The 26,478-nt window shown below is 37.5% G+C and overlaps 2 protein-coding genes across 4 annotated transcripts; both read right to left on the bottom strand.

Moving 5' to 3' along the window:
* Positions 1 to 631: 631 nt before the first annotated feature.
* Positions 632 to 3,364, bottom strand: cdc42l2 (cell division cycle 42 like 2). Of its 3 annotated transcripts, none has more exons than XM_016465049.1 (6): positions 3,126 to 3,364; positions 2,298 to 2,428; positions 1,975 to 2,047; positions 1,761 to 1,861; positions 1,489 to 1,686; positions 632 to 1,386 (listed from the first exon to the last, which is right to left on the bottom strand). In XM_016465049.1, exons 1-6 carry the CDS (start codon positions 3,136 to 3,138, stop codon positions 1,297 to 1,299), a joined length of 606 nt encoding a protein of 201 aa, XP_016320535.1. In that variant the 5' UTR covers positions 3,139 to 3,364; the 3' UTR covers positions 632 to 1,296. The 3 variants fall into 3 exon arrangements, with proteins under 3 accessions (XP_016320535.1, XP_016320536.1, XP_016320534.1); XM_016465050.1 differs by having other exon boundaries at positions 3,089 to 3,362; XM_016465048.1 differs by having other exon boundaries at positions 3,152 to 3,362.
* Positions 3,365 to 3,568: 204 nt separating this feature from the next.
* Positions 3,569 to 25,491, bottom strand: LOC107672008 (uncharacterized). The gene is made up of 25 exons (XM_016465047.1): positions 24,512 to 25,491; positions 23,392 to 23,514; positions 23,167 to 23,312; positions 12,132 to 12,210; positions 10,517 to 12,012; positions 9,839 to 9,989; positions 9,585 to 9,689; positions 9,369 to 9,478; positions 9,231 to 9,284; positions 8,960 to 9,103; positions 8,754 to 8,861; positions 8,344 to 8,485; positions 7,910 to 8,218; positions 7,767 to 7,811; positions 7,610 to 7,689; positions 7,014 to 7,126; positions 5,852 to 6,035; positions 5,685 to 5,769; positions 5,438 to 5,583; positions 5,221 to 5,311; positions 4,813 to 4,961; positions 4,553 to 4,638; positions 4,387 to 4,456; positions 4,172 to 4,293; positions 3,569 to 4,073 (listed from the first exon to the last, which is right to left on the bottom strand). Exons 2-25 carry the CDS (start codon positions 23,501 to 23,503, stop codon positions 3,932 to 3,934), a joined length of 4,269 nt encoding a protein of 1,422 aa, XP_016320533.1. The 5' UTR covers positions 23,504 to 23,514; positions 24,512 to 25,491; the 3' UTR covers positions 3,569 to 3,931.
* Positions 25,492 to 26,478: the final 987 nt, after the last annotated feature.

The following is a 26,478-nucleotide window of genomic DNA, read 5'->3' as shown; positions in this document are numbered from 1 at the left end:
CCCCCCCCCCCAAGTTATTTTACAGAAACACTGAATGACCAAAAAAGCAGCACCACCAGTCCTAAGTTCAGTCAAAATGACTAATAAATGGTTATCAAGTTTTAATTATAATTACTAAAGTTATATCATTAAATAATACTTGATTATCATATTATAATGCTTGACTGACTGATGTTAAGAGTGTACTTTCAGATATTAAAAAAAAACTGCCATTTTACAAAAATTTATTATATAGTCTGGCGAGTAAACTAAAAAATGTACTAGCCAATGGCGATTCAATTGCCAAGGTGTCCGTAGAGGGTTGACGTGATGAGGGTAATTAATGACAGAATTTTATTTTTTGGGTGAACTATCCCTTTAAACAGAGTCATTCATGTTTTGTGTTAATAAGGAGGGCCATCATTTCAGACATGTTCCCCTAACATGAATTTATCTCTATCCACATTGTAATCATTTTTAAATGTTTATTTTAATATGTACAATTGCATATATGCAACTGCTACTGTTTGAAAGGATTGCTTAAAATTAAAGTATTGGGGGACTGAGCTAAAATGTAGCAGTGGGAAAGACGTATCGCCCCCTAAATTAATTTTCATCATGTGACCAAATATTTAAAAAGGGCCGATCTTATACAGCTGCACATGCTAGAGAAATAACATGAGAAAAAGTGATTTTGATCATTTTTTCACTCTTTATCCTAGTCTAAAAATGTATATACTTGGGTATATAAAAAGGTATATACTTTTTGGTCAAGTGGCAATGTATAAAACCATGTATATTTTTGTCACCACATTGGAATAATATCGATATTTTCAGAGGAAGATAGTTTCTGTATAAATATTTTTTCATACTTTTATTTAAAATACAAATCTCTCAGATATTCCCCAGTGACTCAACTTGACATAACAACTTACCCCTAATGTGGGACAAGACATATTCATATGGCTCTGTAAAGTCTTCTAAATTAAGCTGATGACAGACATCCACACAGTATTTACTTCAAAATGTTCCTTCCTTATTAGACTAATTAAATAAAAAGTGGCACAACTTATCTCACTCTAACCTACCATATACCTGAATATCTTTGTTGTGAAGTGTCAAAGTCTTAAAGGCACTATAGTAAAATTTGCACACATATCATCTCATCATGTGATATGAGCACCAAGGTAAATGATAGGGAAAAAACCTGTTGAGTAATAGCTACTGTTACTTTCCTGATAAAAACCTGTACAAAAAATAAAACAATCCTATTGGTTTACACCCAGATTTGTCTTTGATGATGCTTCTGTGTCCAGTTCATAAAACCACACATTTGCATGTCTTCTGGGATCCTGGGGGCTCTAGAGCTGCTAATATCGCCTCATCAAATACATTCTTGAGTCCTTTCTGTAACAAAGGGGGAAAAAAGTGAATTGCTTGGTTATACAAATAAAGAAAAACATTTAAAACATGGCTTTATAAACCGAACACAGTGACAAGCATACCCACCTGCGTTAGAGCAGAGCATTCAACATATTTCACTGCCTTTAAGTCTCTGGCTAGTTTTTCAGCTGTCTCTGGTTTGATTGGCTTTTGTTTGTTTTTTGCAAGCCTTGCAATAGTTACAGGATCATCTCGAAGGTCAATCTGAGTTCCAACCAGCAGAAAGGGGGTTTTCGGAGAGTGATAAGTTATCTCAGGCACCCACTGCATTACAAATGAACTGTTGTTAGCAACAAACACATTATTCCACACGACTGACAGATCATTGAAAGACTCACCTTTTCTTTTACATTTTCAAAGGAGGACAGAGAAACTACAGAGAAACAAACTAAGAAGACATCAGTTTGGGGATAGTATAAGGGTCGTAATTGATCCTGACCTACAAAATATTGAAATATATTTCGATTTGTCAGGATCAGTTCTTGTGCCAACTGTTGAGACACTTTTTCAAGATAAGTTGACAATGCTTCACGAATAGTGTTATCATCATACCTGCAGCATCAAATAATCGAATGGTATACGGTTCACCATCAACCATTACAGTCACAGCTTGGTTATCAAACACCTGAGAGAGAGAGAGAGAGAGAGAGAAAAAAAAAGTAAAACATGACAAAGCAACTGAATTGACACTACACTGATGATTTTTTTCAATATGTGTTGCAAGTGATGGGATTCCTGGGATGGGATAACTGTCTATTCAGCAGTTATCACTGATAATAGGCACATGGGCTGTATTATTTATTTCTTAAGCCAGTCAAGATAAACATACCAAAGAGAGCAATAGTATTGCATGCATAAATGTAAAAAATCCTTACTGTTGGTTCTGATGGGAACTTGTTTGTAAATGAAACCAAAAGGCAGGTTTTACCCACGGCTCCATCTCCAACTACCACACATTTAATTGCTGTTGTCACAAGTTGTTTTCCAGCATCTGGCATCAAAGTATCTGTAATTATTAATAAATACTATTCAGTTTTCAGTGGGGATTAGGCAGCATACATGCAAAGAATACCTCAGGGAATATCGAGAAAGAATCCGTTTTCAACGTGGATTTGTGTTACCTATAAAATACTTAAAGGTAAACATCTTGTAAATTGCTTAAGCTACACAATGCTTTTCGTGTACACAAGTTCTACTAATATGGAAATTAACTTGTGTATTTGGCATAGGTCATTTTCAAAATATGGTGACAAACATGACTTTTCCAAACACACACACAAATTAAATAAATCCCAGAAAAAAATATTTTCCCAAGGGTCACAGGCTGAAAATCCGGTTTAATTTATTTTGAGATGCTGATGTCATAATCTTAGAAAATTTATATTTTATGAGAATGACACTTTTTTTGTGAAATAAATACAAATAACCAAAACAAAACAAAACAAAGAAAAAAAGTCGTATTGTCCTTATGATTAGTAATAATTCCATGATGTTGTTAAATACTTACCACCCGTTTTTATTCTAAAATATTGGTCTTAATTCAAAACTTCTGTAACATTTTATGTCGAGGTCGACATTTTTGATAATGACCCACGTTACGGGATGAAATATAAACAAAAGCATGATTTCTAAATGAAATGCCTTCATAAGAACTCTTAAAGCATACCACATAACAAACAAGTGTTCAGATTGTGTTGACTGACCGAATTTTGACATTATGATAAGATACCTAGTTTCTTAACAGCCTGACGAAACATGTTTAAACAACGGATAAACTGTAAACTGTTAACTATGTGAATGGCTCACAAATACAACTACTTTTAACTTTTATTCTAAACATTGTAAACTTAGATTTAACTATTTACAACGGGTAAAAATTTGCCATGCTGTGGCCGTCCATCCAGAACACGCTTCTACAATCACATTTCAAAATAAAAGTCCTCCTGCTCGTTTCATTTAAAGCCCCAGTAAAGACTTTCAAATACCCTCGAATTAAGCTCATTTTTATTGAAAATAAAAACCAAAATATTATTAATCATGGTGATTTCAATAAAATGAACAGCACTGTGAGAATAACTAGGACTTCTGAGCAAAAATGCTGCAGATATGTAAACTTGAGTTAAAAAAAAAAAAACGTTCAGGGGTGAACGTAATTTTTATTCTCCTAACATTTGATACAAATAGACACTTCACTTATTTTAATTAAGTACTAAACTATCCAGGGAGCTTAAACAAACAAACAAAGAAAAATAAAATTAAACAGCCTGAATTAATGAAAACTCTTCATTTCAGTCACTAGTCAACATTAATTTAGTTCTTAAATCAAAGCTAGAGACAAAGCTAAACAGGAGTTATTATCTTGGCACTTCACAGAGCACTACACACATTTTCTAAGTTTCTAAATTTTAGTTAAAACAATGAAGAGACAAACTGTTGTGTCCCTGAGTCTTTTTTACTCAAAGAAAAATATTAGAAATGCACAATCAACTTCAGTTAATTTCAAGGGGACCTAGTCACAAGCAAAGTAATCCTTCAGAGGTGCTAGAAGATGTCGTATGACAGGGACGCTCCAGGACTTCCCCAATACTTTCTGCCTCTGCATACGCCCCAGATTTTTCACATCTGTGTAATGCTTCGGAAATCCAAATATTCTGACAAAGACAAGTGTGAGAGTCAGCATAAATCAAACATAATTGGGAATGAATTTTGATAAGACATAAAACTGAAATAGCAGAAAAAGTAAAGTTACTTCTCCAATTCAGTGATCCACAGACTATCAGCTTCCCCATTCATAATGATGGGGTAATGCCGGTCATCAGTGCCTGGTTTCAGTATGTTTGGCCGTGTGGTGATAGTGCGAACTTTTTCATACTGCAAAACGGTAAATTACTCACAATCAAATGTAATGATGTCATTGAAATTATTATGTACTGCATATCTTTGGTTAGAAGCTCATGACAAAACCTTTGCAGTGCGGCCAGGGTCCAGACATTCCTGAAGACTCAGTTTGTCTTTCTGAGATGCTACGATTGGTCTGCTCAAAACAGAATAAAATGAGATCACATTAATTTAATTTACATGGTTGAGTGCCTTAAGTCAGTGTGATAGTCATATGAAATGACTAACGCACCTGTTCATGCCAGGTATGTTTCCCCAGAAGTATCTTGCTCTGTGAGCTGGACTCACTTTCACAGCATCAATGAGCACAGGGTTACACTAAAAACGAACCACACACACTTACTACACCACGAGACTAAACATTCTTTTAAAATCGGATCCCAGGTTTCAAGAAAAATCTCATAAACTTAACATACAAGCTTTTTAAACTTATAAGAATTGCTGAGAGCCTTTAGCAAACCTCTATCCAACATAATAAAGAAGAAAACTTACTTCCAGAAAGCGGCAAATGTCAGCTTTAACCTTGTTTTCCATTAACACCACATTCTCAAACAGCCAGAAGAACGGCCGTGGGTCATCTTCCTTTGGCTTCAACATATTCAGAAGCCGATAATATTCGAAAAACAGCCGCCCTGTGCCCTCTGCAGAGAGTAAAGAGGATCTCAGAAGCAACAAATTGTGCTATCTGTTTTAACATGAGATCAAGTGTTGAGTCTGCTCAGTAATTCAACAAAATCCTTATATTTGATGTGTGTTCATTTTGATTATTCAAATTTTCAGCTTCATGAAGACAAGGTTTTCCAACCTTTTTGCCAATAAAGACAGGCAATCAGATTATACGTTGCCAGATCAAGAAGGTGCTTGTTATTTTTTGTGCAACATGCATCAGATGTGTCTTACCAAACAAGCCCTTTCTGTGGGGATTGGCCGTGCACAGGTCATTACAAGGACTTCCACCAATGAGAAGATCAAACGGGCCCCATGTGTCAATCTGAACAAAGACAGAGAATAAACTCAATGAGTGTTGAGTCGTCTTCAGATGTGCACAGAAATTTTATTTTATTATTTAATAACAGAAAACAAACAAGAGGATGAAAAAATGATTTTGTAAACGTACATGCTTTCTTGTAATGTTCTTAACATCTTTCACATAAGTGATTTTTCCATCATGGTTGACCATGGAAATGGTAACAGACTCTTCATCAACTTCTGAGGCCACATATTTTGCCACTTTGAAGCCAAGATCCCTCAGAACAAGGTATCCTGAAACAAAAATGTATTTGAATGAGCCACATAACCAGTACAAGAACACAATATAAGTGTTTATTACACTACAAGTGGTTGAGTAATTCGGCAAGTTTTACCTGTGGCTATACCATCAAATAAGGAAAGCACTCTGATTGGACTTTGCTGGTTAGCAGGGATTGATGGGTAAACACGGTGGGGCTTCTGAGGAGGACAAATGTCAGTGTTGGAACCAATACAAATACAAATCAGAAAGATCATCCAATATTTGTATTAGATGACTAACAAACTCCATGGCGCTGTTGTTGGCAAAGAATTCCTGCACACGGATGCTCCAGTCATGCCTGGGCTTCAAAGCTCCAGAGCTGCTCTCGGGTGCACAAAGGTAACAGGTCCATGGGTCCACATTCTTCAGCTGGTTAAATGTCCCCTCACCCACTAGGATATCCAGACAGTCCACACAGTAGGATCTAGAGAAGTGAAGACCAAATTAGATTTGGGTCAAAACTTGTGAAAATGATTACACTTTGTGTATTTCTAATTTAGTATTTTTCCCTTGCAAATTTTATTATCGATTGAGACTAATTTGCAATTATCCTGCATCACAGCACCATTTAACATGCATAAATGTGATTCAATTTATTTATCTGATTAGGGGCAGAGAAATAGTGCAGAATCTCAAATGTATAATGATTCTTTGTTTTAAAAACCTAAAACAAGTCCTTTTTTTAAAGGGGTCATATGATGTTGCTAAAAAGAACATTATTTTGTGTATTTGGTGTAATGAAATGTGTTTATGCGGTTTAAAGTAAAAAAAAAAAACATTATTTTCCACATACTGTACGCCCCGCCTTTCTGAAATGAGCCGACTTTTACAAAGCTCATCGGTCTGAAAAGCGAGGCGTGCTCTGATTGGCCAGCTATCTAGTGCGTTGTGATTGGCCGAATACCTCAAGCGTGTGACGGAAATGTTACGCCCCTACCATACTGTGATGCCGTGTCCCGGCCGAAGCGACACCAGCACGGATCAGCTCCAGGCATGACGAAGCAGATATCGTCCTCTTTTGGAAGACCAAACAAAGTAGTTTCACTTTCACAACGAAACACACAGCGTCTCCATGACATGCTGGCAGCGGCAACAGCGAGAATAAAAGTTATGCCTTCTTTCTTTGCGTGAACATTTGGGCGGCGTTATGCAAATCTTCCCACATCGCGACGTAGACATGTGGGGGCGTGTTAGAACGAGCAGTTTTAGGTAGGCGTGGTTGACTCTTAACTTTTATAAAGAATATCTCTTTGGATTTGAGACTTTAGTCTTTGCAACTTTACAGATCTTCTTTATGCACCAAGAGCTTGTAACACTCCAAAGAGAAAGGAAAAATTGAAATCCCATCATATGACCCCTTTAATTGTGTAGACTGTTTTGTGATCAATACAAACAAACTCACCGACAACAGCTGCCATGGCCGCACAGAATGACCTCCACGCCAGAACAGCAAACAGTGCAGTATGACTGATAGCCATCTTCATCATATCTGTACAGCGTCTCTGTGAAATTAAACTGACAAACAAACAAAGCTTTGTCAGAGATCTAAGAAAAATTAATGGGAGAAACTGTAGAGCTCAGTGGTGGTTAAAGTCCCACTTCACTTTTTATTGCCTATTTAATACTGTTCACATCAGAATCAGAATCATACACCCATTCGCCTGTTTGTTAACTCTTAATTCATGCACATAAGCATTAGTTGGACAAGCTTTTTGAGCTAAAGTAGTGAACTTTATGATTCAGATAGGAGCTGTACTCACACCAAAAAGCTTGCTGAGGGAACTGACTTGCCTTAAAAGGGACTTTAGCTTTATGCAGAGTACTGGGTATGGTTTTATACAGATGATTTTATACAACTGTTACTAGCTGAAAGAGCCAAACCCTTTAAACAAGAGCAGGTGTCTGTTTGTAAGTAAGAAACTTGACAATCCTACATTCACTGACTCCTTGACTCCTTCACTGATCATTGGAAACTACAACAGTGCAATTTCACTGTACCTTGCATTTTAAGCACAGGCTGCCTTCGAAGAGTGGGTGGATGATGTCAGCAAATGTACTTCCACATGATAAGCAAAACTCTGAAGGTGAGGAGAAATTATGATGAACTTCACTCATTATCAATAGATACTGCAATGTTTATGAAAGGGCTTCTTACCTTCAATGTCTATCTTGTTTTCCAGAAATGTATGCACCATTTGATCTGTGAAAACATTCAAATAAACACCAGGTTAACTGTTGTTTTTGTTGATGTTTTTTAAGTTTACATAATGCTTTAATAAATATCAATGGTGCACATACATCTTTTTTGGCTGTTCTGTCTGGACTCAACCTGCATACTTTCGCAGTGAGTTGGACGCTTATTCCTGTAAGAATGTTTCTGTTCTCGACAAGTCCTTACAGTCTGCGAGGATCTCCGATTCCATTTTGGATGCATGAATCTTCTGTAAACATCTTTTTTCCCAAGGTTTATCGAACCTTTGTGCAGGTCCAGAGATTCAGGGAGCTTATTCAGAGATACAGTTAAGTTAAATAATTTTTCTCGATGGTCTTTGTAGTTTGGAGAGGATCCAACATTCCCATTCACTGATCGTGGCATAAAAGCCTGTTCTAAGGAAGGAAAAAAGATGAACACAGTAAATACACAACAAATTTGAAGTTTAATACTACAGTCCTCGCACTGAAATACAGCACTGAGGTCAAAGAGTGTCTTTCAGTGCTAATCTGTTGCATACCATTGTATTCCGATTGAGGTCGAAGTCCATCTGGACCTGATGGCTTAAAACCTCCAAAGGCCCAGTCCAACATGACTCTAAACAACTCATCCAAAGAGTCCGTCTCAGGAGAAAAAAACATTCTACTGCGTCTGGAAGCCACCTAGACCATAACATGTATAAAACATTTCTTACATTCTTCACATACTTGCATGGAAAATTATTAGGTCTCAGTCTCAGTTTTAGGAACAGAAATCAAGATTGTTGAAAGAGTAAACAAAAACGTTATATCTGTGAAATTCAGCAAAATGCTGGGACTGCTTCCAAGAACTGGTTTTCCAGACTGTAACACTGTCACACTAAATTGCACCAAGGTAAATGGATCTTTGAGCACTAAAAACATGGTACCAGCAAAATACAATTTGCATTACCTGCAGAGAATTGAAGATTGCATCTTTATATGTCGCTACAGTAGCGAAGGAATTAGAACAGAAGCATTTAGCAAAGGAAAAAAAGGGCAGGAGATCATCTACTTGGATCTACAACAGAAAAATATTCATCACATGATCTTTCTTATTGAGTAAATAAAACCAAAATCCAAAAGCTCACAAAAAAGACTGTATACTCATATGTGTACCTCTGACAGCATCCTGTTCCCAAAGAAAATCACTTTACGGATGGAGCCACAAGGCATCTTGCTGTCCCAGCTCTGAACCAGTCCAGGCCAAAGACCAAAGCCCTCAATGGGCCCCCAAACCATCTCACCCACTGTGTAACCCCCCTAAAATCACAGTTGTTGTTAGACGCAGTCTGTTTTTTTTTCGGTGATATTTAAGCCGCAGAAATCTTTTACTACAATGCACAAATGTAATAAAAAATATCTTTAATTTTATAAATGTTGAAGTTACCTGGTATGGAATGTTTGTTTTCTCATTGTTATGCGAGATAATTCCTTTTCTTTTCTGGTAGAGAAAAACAGTGTGCTCAATCATGATATCGAGAAACAAAACAACACCCTTCTCTGCAAATAACAATTACATATTTACCTCAGTCCATATGACATCATCATCACTACTGCTGCAATCGTCATCGTCATCACTGCTGCTGTACTTGTCATCATCATCATCATCATCAATGGACACATTTGGATGATGTGCTGGCAACAAAGACCGGGCAAAGACAGAGTTTGATTTGGGTCATGTCCCAGAGCTTCAGAAGAGATAAAATCCCACTAGCTGGTATATTTGAGCAGGGCATAAAACCTTTTGTGTGATTTTGACTTTCTGGGCCTGAATCAGAAGAGATTGGCACAGTATCCTCCACTTCCATTGCCACAATGTTTTCCACGTCCCATAAGTAAATGCCATCTGAGAATCAAACGTATTTGTTAGAGTGTGAGGCAAAGCAGATAGAGATCAGTTCCTCGATAGCATTTTAACAACCTTGTTGTCAAGTTCCAATGATCTAACATGTCTTTCAGCTTTAAAGGTCGCTACAACAACCAGTGTGTCATTACCGCATGTGATGCTCCCTAGAGTCTCTGGGCTGAGATGTGATGGAGCACTTTTATATGAGCTGCTGTCTGTAGCATCATCCTTAGCCATGTCCTTCTCCTCCAAGTCCTCCATTTTCCTCTCATTGAGATCTGAGACAGTTTGTGGGAACACCTGAGATACAGACAGCCACACACAAATACAAAAACCAAACTTTTAGATGTTTGTTTATGTAAAGCTTGTTCATTACTATGGAGGTAAATTGGTCTGGGTGATTGTTAGCATGTTGCTATCCATTTGCTAGGTCACTGCTAGTTAGTTCCTTACTGGTCCATGTCAAAATAGCTCAAGCTCACAATATTCTGGTCCACAGATATGAATTTGCATACTTCCATTAGTAGGTTTTTTCTCCACCCATTTTTGTATGCCAGATAAAACTCTTGCCTCAGCAAACACCACTAAATGTACTTGAATTAAAGGTTCTGAATAAGTTAACTTTACAAGCATTTAAAGGAAGTCAAGCATAGTTTCTCAGACTAACAAGTGTTCTAGGACACTTTACCTATCATCACAATTTAACCCTAACCCTAATAAAACTAAATACATTTTCATAAACTCTTTATATTAAAAGTGGTTGGAGAAATCAGATTTTGTCTCACAGATATCTGATAAATTATATTTTTTATACTTCAGTGACTCACCTGTTCAAAAATTATCTCTTTTTTCAATGTTCTGGGCAAAGCCAACAAGCTAACGATTAATTTCCCAAAACTTGATGTCCTTCCCATAATTCTCAGCTCAGTCTTCCAGTACTCCTCCATTGACTGGTCGGCTGGGTGTGTGTCACCTCCATCAATGAACTGGTACTCCAAAAACTCATCTGTGAGTAAGCTGACATTCTCAGGGCCTGAGCAAACCCCAAAACAGGCACCTAAATCTTGAACTATTTTGCCAGTCACTTCAAGCTTTTTTCCTGGACACAACACTAATGACAAGTTTCTCATGGTGGAATCTGAGAAGGGTAAACATTCAACAATATTAACGGTCACAGTCGTGTAGAAGGAGATGACAGAACTGTGGAATGTCTCCAAGTAGTCAGTCAACTCTTCAGAGCATTGCAGGAGAAAGTCAGCAGCCTGTTTGCCAACTTTAACCTCTCCTCTAGGTAAATGTCCCACTGTTTCCTGTATAAGCGAGGTATTTCCTCTCCTATGGAAAAGTTCTGCTGTTTTTGGTCTGAGGAAACTCGCTGTGTAGAATCTCACTAATTGAGAAGCATCTTGGAGGAGCTGTGTCACGCTGACACCTCGGTCAATAGTCTCCTGAAAATCGCAAAGCGGTTGCAAAGCGTGGCTAAGAAATAGGACGTTGAGTCTTATTTTGGGATCACTAAGAAGACGACAGATCACTTTTTCATCTGCATCCAGAGATCCAAAGTATTTCTCAAGGTCTGACCAAGCTAAAGTCATTTTCTGGATGATTCTACAGAAGAGAGAGCATTGGGACGTCAGGATATTACTGAAGTTCGAACAATCAACATCTTCAAGCAAAGTCTGTAGAGAATCTGGAAAAGATGGAAAGTGCTTGTAGATCTCTGTGATGAGATTCACAATCGGGCCAGAAATCTCCATTTTCTCAACACCACTGTGACACACTCGTCCTGCCATATCTGTAAGTCCACATAAAGACACAATCTCAGGTTTCAGCAACTTCAGACCTGAGAGAAGATCTTCATGATCTGGGAAATTTGAATAAAATATCGCCATGTTCATTAGAGGTATTCTAAACTTCTTCAGCATCTCCACAATGCATGTACAGATGGCATCAGCAGTCTCTTCCTCTGGATGAAGAACATCAAGCAATCTGATCTTGGTTTCTCCAGCAACTTTGTCAAAAAAGCCCAACAAGACCACACTGGCCTCCTTGTCCTCAATCTCCACTCCATGGTATAAATAAAGGCAGTATGGAGTCTGACTGCAGAAAGCTGTAATGTCTTCCCAGTATTTCTGTCCTAATACTAGACTATCCTTGCCACTGGCGAAGTTTGATCCAGCATCAGGTGAGCCATACTTTCTGATTAAACACATTGTGGCTGGATTGCAGGAGAAAGAATTATCTGATTTCTTTTTAGCATTTTTCATGTTCTGGTTTGGATACTTTGGCTGTTTGAGCCTTGATGAACATCTCCTCTTCTTAGCTATAATTAAAAGCATGACAAACAGTCATAAAAATGGCATTATGTTTACAAGACCAATGACCATATTTCATTTTTCAATATGCTTAATCAACAAATATAGACTCCAAGTAAACACCTACGCATTTCAAGCTCTACGATCATAAACAAATCGAATGTTTTCAGGATGTTACCATTCACCAACAATGTCTGCTCCAGTTCCTATAAAAAGAGGTACAAATACAGGGGTTAAAAAATAATATTGATCACTGCATATCATAATTATTATAAAAAACACTGCACTATAAATCAATAATATAAATATAATAATAATATAAATATATAAAAACTCAAAAGTGTCTTAATTATATAAACATATTCAAAGGGGAATCACATCAAACTGAACCTGGGAAAACACACCATGTAGACTTTCATATTTAAGATGAAATGTGTCTTTTTTTTAATGTTTGGGGAAGATCTTTTAACTTTCATAACCAACTTCACACAAATAATTTGACATCAGTGACAACATGACTGGAATACCCAATTCAAGAAGTGCTTTGATTGGCTGGGAAATAAAAATACCTGAGCAGGTGAGCGCCACTTGACTGTGTGTCACGAAGCCAATCCAACGGCTCACTGAGATTCTTTAATATTTACATTCATCAACACTTTTCCATAGCCTGCAGAGAAATTGTATGAAATGTAAGTCTGCAAAATATGATCTGGATTCTACAACTAAGACGTGTAAAATCTCTCTGAAATCACAAACACATATTTAGTCCCATACATTTAAGTAGTTATTTAATAAAGACATCGATAAACTCATGTTAGTAAGCCGGTTACGAGTAATTAACGTAGTTATTTTTAAATGATAAGTATGTGCTGATATCAGACGCGCATCGTTAAAACAGCATTAATTTTGATTGTTGAGCTTCTCACTACACTGAACCCTATTTTACGATATTCAGCTAGGCTCTAACGTTGGACATCTGGTCTTTTCACGATTTTGCACTTTGATTGAACCTTACATTAATTAGCGCTGTATACACTATTGTCAGTCAGTGTGTAATGTGAGGGAATTATGAAAATGTTAACCCGCACACCAAATCAAATGCTAAAAGGAAAAGTAACAAACCGAAAAGACGTTCTCTTTTAGAACAAGGCCCTCTCAAATGAAGACGTCTTTACAACTGGTATGTCTACAATTCAGTAGTCACACTTGGAAGATAAGAATATTTTGAGAATGCGTACTGTGCATATCCACAGAGCTACTCATCAATTTACCGCGAAAACTGAAACAGAGGAAACGGATGCTGCTGCAAATGAAGCGAAAGCGGCCTTCCAACAGCGACCATTCCTCCACATAGGACACTTATGTAAACACTTAACACATACTGTTATTCCTTACTTCTCTTCTTAATATTGTAAAATATGACTAAATGTCTACTTACACACTGGAAGACTTTGCCACGACTGTCCATCCAATATACGCTTCTGTCTTTGCGTTTCAAAATAAAAGTCGTTTTGATTCTCGTTTAATTTGGTACCAGTTAGTAACTCGTTTAAGGATTTTAAATACTAAAAATATCTGAAAACTCTGAATATCTAGATAATAACAACTTATTATAGTAAATGTAACTTAGATTAAAAAAAAAAAAAACTTGTTATTGCATTGTACAATAATAATTTATCAGGGTAAAAAATCACCAGGGCTCAGGACATAAATGCCACTGAGTGACAATGCTTCAGATAATTGAAACATTTAAGAGATATGGAAATCAATGACATTTCAGTTAAGAATATATTTCAGAATGCACAGAAAGTTAAGGGTTTATGATTTTCTTCTAAAATATTCGAGAGATACAGATTTGATTAGAACAATTTAGTTTTTTTTTTTTTTATAGTATATATTTTCGTTCAAGGCCTCACTCCATCCCAGTAGGTGGCGGAAATGCACCTTAAGGTTAAGAATATATTTCAGAATGCACAGAAAGTTAAGGGTTTATGATTTTCTTCTAAAATATTCGAGAGATACAGATTTGATTAGAACAATTTAGTTGTTTTTTTTTTATAGTATATATTTTCGTTCAAGGCCTCACACTCCATCCCAGTAGGTGGCGGAAATGCACCTTAAGCTGGTTTGCCAACTGCCAATAAACAAAAGAATAAGTAATTCAGAGCACTGCACACTTTATTCATTTTGCTCAATCCCACATCAAATTTGTTACTCTATTTGTAGCTAAAAGTGATTGCAAACAAGGCCTCACACTCCATCCCAGTAGGTGGCGGAAATGCACCTTAAGCTGGTTTGCCAACCGCCAATAAACAAAAGAATAAGTAATTCAGAGCACTGCACACTTTATTAATTTTGCTCAATCCCACATCAAATTTGTTACTCTATTTGTAGCTAAAAGTGATTGCAAATTCAGAAAATTACATTTTTAAAAAGTGACGTGATTTGATGGAACATTCAATAGAATGCAATCAACCTTCTTCAGTTTCCCAGCATCCATTTTTCTAAACAATTCTTCAGTTAGTCATACCATTTTAGTTTTAAAAAAGGTAAAACAATTAAAAGCAACACATTCTCATGTCCCGAGTCTTTTCACACTGACAGAAAAATATTAAAATCATCAATGTCAAGTTCATTTCAAGGGGACCTCATCACAAGCAAAGTAATCCTTCAGAGGTGCTAGAAGATGTCTTATGACAGGGACGCTCCAGGACTTTCCAAGCACTCTTTGCCTCTGCAAACGCCCCATATTTTTCACATCTGTGTAATGCTTCGGAAATCCAAATATTCTGTGAAAGTGTCAGAATCAGCATAAATAAAATATATACTTGTATTTAAATTTTTATTTATAGCTAAGTGTAGAACTAAAACTTACTTCTCCATTTCTGTGATCCATATATTGTCATCTTTTCCATTCATGGTGATGGGGAAATGGGCGTCATTGGTGCCCTGCTTCAGTGAGTTTGACCGTGTGGTGATAGTGCGAACTTTTTCATACTGCAAAACAAGCAAAACAGTACATAACAGCTTCAGAACTCATCACTAGTGGTATCATTACAATAACTATATACTGCATATCTTTGGTTAGAAGCTCATGACAAACCTTTGCAGTGCGGCCAGGGTCCAGACATTCCTGAAGAGCGAGTTTATCATTCTGAGATGCTCTGATTGGTCTGCTCAAAACAGAATATAATGGATGATGTATAATATATTTATTTACTTTAGTTTACACAGTTCAGTGTATTTTCCAAGTAAAAAAAAGCTGGTGTGTTATTCATATGAATTTAACTGACGCACCTGTTCATGCCAGGTATGTTCCCCCAGAAGTATCTTGCTCTGTTAGCTGGACTCACTTTCACAGCATCAACACATACATACATACATAAATAAATACACTAAACAGATGTTTTATCCTTAAATTCTAAAGGAAAATTAAAAGTACACACCCTCATAATTCCCCATGTTTTGACCACAAACACAAAAAATTATTAAGGAGCAAAGGATTATGCCCCCACCCATAGTGCTTCACCAATGGGCATGCTCACGTAAAGGTGCAACAGTATGAGGTTCAAATGCTTAGCCTTTAGCTTTAAAAGTTATAAGAGCAAATTCAAACTGTCCACTTTACAGGTGAATAAATTAAAGGGGTCATGGACTGAGAAACCAGAATTCCCTTGATCTTTTGACATGTAAGAGGTCATTGTTCTATAAAAACATCCTGTCAGATTCAGAACTCAAAACTTTGTCGTTAGTCTAAAAACAGCTCATATTGAAGGCAGTCTGCCAAAATGACAGCTTTTGGAATGTTCTACTCTATGATGCATTAGTGTGGATGAGCACCGCCTCCGCAGAAGATCATCACTGTCTGTTAAGCCCTGCAAACCGATTAGCACACGTAGTGTTTACAAGAGAGACAATCGTGCAGGTCTATGCAGAAACCAAACGAAAAACATGCTCTGAAGACAACAAGATGCTGTGCAGTGCCAAGCTGTGGAAAAATATTGTTTGCGTTGCCATCCTTCTGATGTCAATATTAGGAAAAAGTTAAATAACTTTATTTTTTTTTAATGAAGATCCAGATCACGTCAGTAAAAACTTTGTCTTTTGTTCACTTCATTTTACCGCAGATTCATTTACAAACAAGACAATTTTGAAGCAGGATTTTCAAAAAGATTGAAACTAAAAGAGGATGCTGTGCCGACTATATTGGATCCGTAGTCAGTAATGTCACAACACAAGTGTGAGTAACTGTTTTCATTAAGTGGTCACTATTGCTTTGTCTGTTAAACATTGTTTGATATGTATTATTTATGCGTTTTTTATCTATATCACAGCAGCATCCATCTGTGAGGAATTAATGTATGCTATCAAACACACACAACTGTTAGCCAATCATAGCAGTGGGCGTTTACTTCCAAATCTACAATCCGCCACACCTATTCAAACAGAATGTTCTGATGAGGGGGGTCAAAAACAGGACAGAAAATAGCCTGTTACTTCTAAATTTTGATGTAAAAATCTTGTTAACAATATAAGTGGATCTGAGAGAACAGTACAAAAAAAAAAAAAAAAAAAAAGGCAGTTCATAACCCCTTTAAAATGTGAGGCTATGATTCAAGAACAATTAAATAGAATATAAGAGCTTTTTAAATTTACAATAAACTGCTTAGAGTATTTATGAGAATTCTATCCAACAAGAAGAACACTCACTTCCAGAAAGCGGCAAATGTCAGCTTTAACCTGGGTTTGCATGAACACCACGTTCTCAAACAGCCAGAAGAACGGTTGTGGGTCATCTTCCTTCGGTTTCATAACATTCAGAAGCCGATAATATTCAAAAAAGAGCCGCCCTGTGCCCTCTGCAGAGAGTAAAGAGGATCTCAGATGCAATGAATGATGCTAACGGTTTCCTGTTTTGACATGAGACCAAGCACTGAGCCTGCTCAGCAGTAGCATGTTTAACCAAACTTTAAATCTTGACTTACCATACAAGCCTTTACGAGCAGGATTGACTATGGACAAGTCATTACAAGGACTTCCACCAATGAGAAGATCAAACGGGCCCCATTTGTCAATCTGAACAATGAAAGAGAATAAATTCAATGGGCAGACTGCTGAGGAGTCTTCTTCAAATGTGTAATTAAATCTCAATAAGTATAGAGAGAGGTTTTTAACATTTAAAACATTTTAATCAAATCTCAGAGATTTCTGTCCCTCTACTAAAAGTATATTCACCCAAAACTCTGACGCTTCCAAACAGATCAAAAAATAAATCCATATGAATGTTTACAGCATTCAAATCAAATGAGGTTCTTTCTTGCGGGTCATGCCAGCATGTTTGAACTTCCACAAGAACCAATGAGGTTTGGTCTCACTAGTCAAGCTTCTATTTCCGTTCACTGATCAATGCTTATATGTGAATAAAAGCCAAAATCTGTTCATCAAATAAAGTGGTTGTCTCTCTTCAGAAGACTGGGACTTTTTCATTCATATGGATTTATTTTTGATCTCTTTACAAACATCTTGAAGCATCAGAATTTTGGGTGAAGAGACTGTCAGTAGAGGAACAGAAATCTCTCAGATTTCATAAATATTTTATTACCAAAAGTCTTGTGGTTTTGGAATGACATGAGGGTGAGTAAATGATAGAATTTTCATTTTGGGGTAAACTAACACTTTAAAGACAAGGGGAAAAAAAAACAAGAAGAGGAGAAATTATTTTGTAACCATACATGCTTTTTCGTAATGTTCTTAACATCATCAACATGAGTGATTTTTCCATCATGGTTAACCATAGAAATGGTGATGGATTCTTCATCAACTTCTGAGGCCACATATTTTTCCACTTTAAAGCCAAGATCCCTCAGAACAAGGTATCCTGAAACATAAAAATGTATGTAAATAAGCCACATAACCAGTACAAGAACAGACTATAATAAGTTTGTATTACATTACAAGTGGTGAAGAATACAGGAAGTTTTACCTGTGGCTATACCATCAAATAAGGAAAGCACTCTGATTGGACGTCGCTGGTTAGCAGGGATTGATGGGTAAACACGGTGGGGCTCCTGAGGAGGACAAATGTCAGTGTTGGAACCAATACAAATACAAATCAGGAAGATCATCCAATATCTGTATTAGATGACTAACAAACTCCATGGCACTGTTGTTGGCAAAGAATTCCTGCACACGGATGCTCCAGTCATGCCTGGGCTTCAAAGCTCCAGAGCTGCTCTCGGGTGCACAAAGGTAACAGGTCCATGGGTCCACATTTTTCAGCTGGTTAAATGTCCCCTCACCCACTAGGATATCCAGACAGTCCACACAGTAGGATCTAGAGAAGTGAAGACCAAATAATTTAACTATACAGAGTGGGGTTCAGTGAAAATACTACACTTACATTGCATTCAAGCTACAGATTTTATCAGATTTTTGCTTTCCCTGGGAAACAAACCCATGACCTTATCATAAACACTCACCGACAACAGCTGTCATGACCACATAGAATGACCTCCATGCCTGAACAGCAAACGGTGCAGTACGACTGATAGCCATCTTCATCATATCTGTACAGCGTCTCCGTGAAATTATACTACATGTGATAAACGGACACATCACTGAAGGATTGTATTGTACTGTACTGTATGACTGTATACATGATTTTATGCAACATTTAGTAATAGTATTTTTAGTATAATTAGTATTTTGCTGGTATAGCCAAACCCATGTGAGGAGAGAACTACAGCTGTGTAACTATATTTAGTACCTTGCAGTTTGAACACAGCCTTCCTTCAAAGAGTGGGTGGATGATTTCGACAGGTGTACTCCCACATGATAAGCAGAACTCTGAGGAGGAGAAATAAAGTTAGGATGAACTTCAATCATTATCAACAGTTGCTGCAATGTTTATGAAAGGGTTTCTGACCTTCTACGTTTCTCTTGTTTTCCAGAAATTCATGCACCATTTGATCTGTCAAAACATTTCAATAAACACCAGATTTTTTCTTGCTTTGCCATCACAATTTTAACAGCAACAATAAATATTAATGATGTACATACGTCTTTTTTGGCTGTTCTGTCTGGACTCGATATGTACGCTTGGGGTAATCTTTTGATGCTTATTCCTCTGTGTGTATTTTTGTTTTCTACGGGTCTTCACAGTCTGCCAGGATCTCTGATTCCATTTTGAATCCATGCGTTTCCTATAAACTTCTGTTGTACCAAGGTCTATCAAGCCATTGTGCAGGTCCAGGGATTCAGGGAGTTTGCTGAGAGACACAGTTAATTTAAATAACTTTCCTTTAGGGTCTTTGTGGTTTTCCATGTTCCTATTCATGGATCGAGGCATATAAATCTTGTCTAAGGAAGAAAAAAAAAATATATATAGTAAATTAATACAGCATACAATACTACATGCTACACATTAGAATATAGCACTCAAGTCAAAGAGCATCCTCCGGTGCTTGTTGCATACTATTGCATTCTGATTGAGGCTGAAGTCCATCTGGACCCGATGGTTCAAAGCCTCCAAAAGCCCAGTCCAACATGACTCTAAGCAGTTCATCCTTAGAGTCCGTCTCAGGAGAAAAAAACATTCTACTGCGTCTGGAAGCCACCTAGAGACACATGAGGCAAATATGTTTCTGTACTAACATTTGGAAGTTTTATTTTTCCAGATTTAGAAATTAGCCTTAGATTTCCAAAACTGTTTTTTCCAGGCTGTAATATCAGAGTAAATTACAAACTGCATGCTAGTACATGGACTATAGAGCACTAATAACAAAATGTCTTACCTGCAGAGAACTGAAAATTGCATCTTTATACGCCATTACTGTAGCGAAGGAATTCGAACAGAAGCACTTGGCAAATGAAAAGAAGGGCAGGAGGTCATCTGCTTGGACCTGCAATAGACCATTTGTTATATACACATATTCAAGTAAAAGAATATCCAAAAGCTTGAACATAAGACTTTGCATAGTCATTTTTGTACCTCTGATTGCATCCTGTTCCCAAAGAAAACCACTTTACGCATGGAACCACAAGGCTTCTTGCTGTCCCAGCTCTGAACCAGTCCAGGCCAAAGACCAAAACCCTCAATTGGCCCCCAAACCATCTCACCCACTGTGTAACCATCCTAAAAAGAGAAACAGCACTCATTGGCTGGAGAGTCTAAAGTCTTGTTCTACATTTTCTGATGTTAAAATACTTTTATCCTATTCCATCTTAAAGAAATAGTTGAAAGCACATACATTTCACACTTCAGCTTTGATTGCACAGAAGTATTGTAAAAAGGTATTTTTATTTCTCATTGTTTCGTGTAGAAGACGTATTTTCTTTTCTTTTCTGGCAGAGAAAGCAAAATGTTTAAACAAGATATCCAGAACTGAACTGAACCAATGAGCAGACATTTACCGCATAATTCCATGTGACATCATCAGCATTACAGTTGTAATCGTCATCATCATCAGTGATTTCATCATCCTCATCATCATCATCCAAGATTACAGACACATATGGATGATCCCCTGGCAAAAAGAAGGGCAAAGTAAGTTTTACTTAGACCTGTCTCAATGTCGCAAAATTGTAGAAGAAAATACCAATAGTTGGTATATCTGAACAGGGTCTGAAACCTTCTGTGTTATGTTGGCTTTCTGTGTCTGAATCAGAAGAGATTGGCACAATATCATCCACTTCCATTGGTGCAATGTCCTCCACGTCTATTGGTGCCATATCATCCATTTCCGTTAAGTCAATGATATCTGAAATTCAAATGCATTCATGATGCAAAGTAAGTACAGATCGGATCCTCAATATGTCATGCACCTTAAGGATTATATGTATGCCTCATTACCAGATGCGATGCTCCCTTGAGTCTCTGGGCTGAGATGTGATGGAGCACTTTTATATGAGCTGCTGTCTGTAGCATCATCCTCAGCCATTTCCTTCTCCTCAAAGTCCTCCATTTTCATCTCCTTGAGATCTGAGTCAGTTTGTTGAAACATCTGGTATACAGACAACCACACACAAATACAAACCAAACCTTTAGATGTTTGCTTAGTACAACTTGCTGTCATGTTAGGATGTTCTAGACGGTTGACAGTGCATTGCTATGGATGTAAGATGCTCTCGACATTTTAAACATCAAAGGTCCCTTAATACAAACTAAATAATTTTCATAACCACTGTCACATTAAAAGGGAGAAATTATATCTTGTCACAGACACATGAAATTTTGGTTTCTCAAGCTCTTCATACTTCAGTGACTCACCTGTTCAAAAATTATCTCTTTTTTCAATGTTCTGGGCAAAGCCAACAAGCTAACGATTAATTTCCCAAAACTTGATGTCCTTCCCATAATTCTCAGCTCAGTCTTCCAGTACTCCTCCATTGACTGGTCGGCTGGGTGTGTGTCACCTCCATCAATGAACTGGTACTCCAAAAACTCATCTGTGAGTAAGCTGACATTCTCAGGGCCTGAGCAAACCCCAAAACAGGCACCTAAATCTTGAACTATTTTGCCAGTCACTTCAAGCTTTTTTCCTGGACACAACACTAATGACAAGTTTCTCATGGTGGAATCTGAGAAGGGTAAACATTCAACAATATTAACGGTCACAGTCGTGTAGAAGGAGATGACAGAACTGTGGAATGTCTCCAAGTAGTCAGTCAACTCTTCAGAGCATTGCAGGAGAAAGTCAGCAGCCTGTTTGCCAACTTTAACCTCTCCTCTAGGTAAATGTCCCACTGTTTCCTGTATAAGCGAGGTCTTCCCTCTTCTGAGAAAAAACTCTGCTGCTTTTGGTCTGAGGAAACTCGCCGTGTAGAATCTCACTAATTGAGAAGCATCTTGGAGGAGCTGTGTCACGCTGACACCTCGGTCAATAGTCTCCTGAAAATCGCAAAGCGGTTGCAAAGCGTGGCTAAGAAATAGGACGTTGAGTCTTATTTTGGGATCACTAAGAAGACGACAGATCACTTTTTCATCTGCATCCAGAGATCCAAAGTATTTCTCAAGGTCTGACCAAGCTAAAGTCATTTTCTGGATGATTCTACAGAAGAGAGAGCATTGGGACGTCAGGATATTACTGAAGTTCGAACAATCAACATCTTCAAGCAAAGTCTGTAGAGAATCTGGAAAAGATGGAAAGTGCTTGTAGATCTCTGTGATGAGGTTCACAATCGGGCCAGAAATCTCCATTTTCTCAACACCACTGTGACACACTCGTCCTGCCATATCTGTAAGTCCACATAAAGACACAATCTCAGGTTTCAGCAACTTCAGACCTGAGAGAAGATCTTCATGATCTGGGAAATTTGAATAAAATATCGCCATGTTCATTAGAGGTATTCTAAACTTCTTCAGCATCTCCACAATGCATGTACAGATGGCATCAGCAGTCTCTTCCTCTGGATGAAGAACATCAAGCAATCGGAATTTGTTTTCCCCAGTAGCTTTGTCAAAAAAGCCCAACAGCAGAACAATGGCCTTGTTCTCGTCCTGAAGCTCCACTCCATGGAATAAATAAAGGCAGTATGGAGTCTGAATGAAGAAGGCTGTAATGTCTTCCTGACATTTCTGGCCTAATACTAGACTATCCCTGCTGCTGGCAAAGTTTGACCCAGCATCAGGTGAGCCATACTTTCTAATGAAAGACATTGTGGCCGGATTTCGGAAGGAAGACTCATGTGATCCCTTCTTAAAATTGAGCATTTTCTGGTTTATATATTTTGTCTGTACAGGACTGTAGAGTCTTGAAGATTGTTCTTCCTTCTTAGCTATCAATAAAAAGAGAGGGGAAAATCATAAAAATTACATAAAAGTCACAATATCAATAATAAAAACTCAAAGTGTAAACACTTACAGATTTCAAATTCTCTTCTTGATTTCAATGACACCACTTCCCATTCAACAAAACCCTCCTGAGTGTTATATTTCTGCTGTGCAACATTGTGATCATAAAGATCTTTGAACCATGAAAGCAAATCCAATATTTTCAGGGGGGGGGGGGGGACATGCATTTTTAACAATACTGCATGTTGATCACTGCATAGCCATATAAATAAAACACATTTTATATGATAAATTAATTTACCAACATAGTCTGAATTTTCATTTATTGCTTCAAACATTTTCAAAGCGATTTTGTTATTTAATTGCTCACTCTCTTGATTTGTGCCTTGTTGAAAGCGTCCTGTAGCAGATTGTAATTATCCAAGATGTCTGCATTCTCTTTTGCTGTGAACTTCACTTTATTTATGTCAACAGATCCAGGGTGAATGATGTCCATCAATTGACAAAAGGCGGCACCTGGAAAAACACGCCATAAAAGTGTTAGCGAAAAATATCTAACATTCAACATTTTTAATTAGCCTGGTAACAAAAATACCAGAGCAGGTGTGCTCCACTTGGCTGAAAGTGGCTTGCAGTATGTCATTGAGCCAGTCCAGCAGCTCACTAAGATGGTGTTTCTCATCTCCAATCTTCACTTTCACCACCATTTTTTCATAACCTGTGGAGACATTGTAATCTGAAAACCTGTGGAGACACTCTGAAAACGTTGACAATATAATTGTTTACAGATAAGTACCCTAACAATGATACATACATAGAGACAGTATTAAGTATGCAATAACTTCAACATCATGAATAAAACATTTGAGTCTACATAGTAATAAATAACATTTTAATGTACCCGCAGACAACTAAGTTATATGCGCTAAATGTGGGTTAGTTCATTCAAACCATCAAAAAAAAAAAAAAAAACCTGTTTAAAAGGACGAAGCAAAGACAAAACATTTTCTCCTTGACAGAGAATCCTCCCAGATGAAGACGACTTATTACATCTAAAGTAATCGGTTATAGAACATAACCGTGCATGCGCACGCGGACCCCTCCATTTGCCGCGAAATCTAAAGGGAGGAAACAGCTGCAGAAGCCAATGAAGCGCGAGCGGCCCCCCAGCACATTCCTCCACACTGCACGGTGGGACACACGGACTGCACGGGAAAATCGTCTTATCAAATATGTTACTGTTCGGTGATAAAACGTTCTGCTAAAATGACTGCAGTATGTAAACAATTGTTTATTTATCATGTTATACGTTCAAACACTGCGTTAAGGCAGAAATCAATTTTTAAGTATAATCTTAAGTATATTTCTTAGACGAGATATATAGTGCAAGTTTTTCCTTGAGTAATATGTAAACACATTGTTCATTATGTGAGCCACATACTTTGGCAAAAACACGAGTATATCGTCAACGGTATGTGTATTTGTAAATGTAACGTGATAAATGTATGTTAAAAACAAACTCGAATGCCGCTTGCAACCTTTTAACCTGTAACTTATATAAAAGCTTCACTAAGCACTTGGGTTCATGTGTTTGTCCTATTGAAGCCTTGCTTTTGTTCTTTAAAAATTCTATCACGTGAAGCAACTAAAGTTACACCAACTATTCGGATGTCCAGAGAGTAAAATCCATTACATTTAATACTAACGTTACTTACCACCACCCTGTCCCGTTCGGTGTTTGAATCGGTAATCGGACCTCCCTCTGGCGATGCCGCGAATTCAGTGGATCAGCAGATCGGTCGGTTTGACGGAATTTAGGGGAGTCGGTCGCGTTTGAACCCAAAAGCGTTCTGCTGTTTTGCAACGTGGGAAAACTGTAGGTCAATGGTGGGAAATTGGATTCATCCTAGTGACTCGAATCTTTTGAATCGCAAAAAGATTTGTTCACGGATTTGTAAATGGCATCGTTACTCCAGTAGATGGCGATCAGTGCGTGTCTTTTGCGTGTTATAAGTTGAGTCTTCAATTTACTCGACCGAATCGCTAAAAAACGAGTCATTCACAACCGAAACGTAATTTGTTATAGTTGTATGTCTGCAAATATACTAAGAGATCTTGAAAAAAGTTTGAGTATCACTTCAATTCTCCCGCTTAATTTGTGTTGTTGTGAACGATGCTTACTAAATATCAGGAGCTCTCAGGAGCTTTGTTCGGTCTCTTCAGATTCAAAACAATGACTCGTTTGGTGATGGAGGCGTGTTCGTTCACTCCAACCAATGAAATGCTTTTTACAACCCGCATTAGAAAGTTATTTGGTCGTGCTGTAATCACTCTTTAAAAGCAGAAAAGCGGTTCAAAAAAGGCAAAAGGGAACGAAAAATAGCCTGACTTCGGAATAACATGCATCGTAGGCTATACTATATTTCTAGCAGTAGTAGTAGAAAGTCTATTCCGAATTTAGCATACGAATGAAAAAGATCTTACGATGTCATATAGCAACTAATCTTTATGTATTTATAAATAAATGGTTAAAAACGTAAGACGAAGCAGGTAGATATAATATGTTGGAATTGCATATTACGATAGAATTGTTGCAATGTATACAATATAGTGCTAAACTGGCCTACTGTTTTTACAAACACGGTACAACAGTGCGTTGAATACTGTAACGTTAGACCGCAACCTGGCGTTTTTGTAATGGCGGCTGGTAACGCATGAACCGGAAGTGATGTCCTTTGGTCATTTACGCAACTGTTGAAAGAATTTGAATGCTGGTGGCGGTAATGCACCAATTACGCTGGATGCCAACCGCCGTTAAACATTAAGAAGAATTTGAATGCTTATCAAAATGTGACTTTAAGGTTGACCGAGACAAAACTAAACGCCCGTTGGAGAGGCAAACCTAGCTAATTTGACAACAGCATCTCCTTTATTCTACCAACCTTATTTTTAACCGTAAGAGCAAGCGCAGTCATTTGTGACTTGAATGTGCAAGGCATTTGGTGTCAGTCGATTCCAGTTATTTTTAGCTGTACAAAACAGCTCGTTATGCTGCTTGATATTGCAAACTGATATTTATTTGAATAAATACACTGGTTTGTAGCGCAAATCGTTTTACAATTATGGCTTTTTTTTATTCTTGTCATCTACCTCTCAAAGCCCCATGATGCACTGCGCCCAACTGAACGGTCAGCGAGTGCCACAAACTTTTAATTCAAAGGTTCGCTTTAACAATGCTCTAATATTCATTTGCAAAAACTGCACAATGAGGTGACGTTGTTCTCCTCACTCCTCAAACATCGAAAGCAAATGAATTGTGTAAAATTAGGCTATTAAAAATTACTATCAGAATAATCCCAAAAGTTCAAATGAGTGAGTTTTACAGCAGCAATATAATGTGCGTGTTTAAATAATCCCGTATAGTAGCGTTGGTCTATTATTAACATACCTGTGTGTTGCCTTAATCAAAACTTTTCCGTCATTAGAACCCTGATGGACGTTTCTTCTTCTTTTGTTTATTGGCGGTTGGCAAACCAGCTTTTAGGTGCACTACCGCCACCAACTGAACTAAAGTGTGGAACAGCAATGCGGAAAGACTACTCTTATTAACTTATTAATAAATAAACATACCTTAATACAAAAAAACTATTAAATACAAAGTATTATACCTAAATGCATAAAT

The sequence above is a fragment of the Sinocyclocheilus anshuiensis genome, unplaced genomic scaffold, assembly GCF_001515605.1.
Source record: "Sinocyclocheilus anshuiensis isolate Anshui unplaced genomic scaffold, SAMN03320099.WGS_v1.1 scaffold1053, whole genome shotgun sequence".
NCBI classification, from domain to species: Eukaryota; Metazoa; Chordata; class Actinopteri; order Cypriniformes; family Cyprinidae; genus Sinocyclocheilus; species Sinocyclocheilus anshuiensis.
This window is presented reverse-complemented; position numbering and strand designations above follow the sequence as displayed.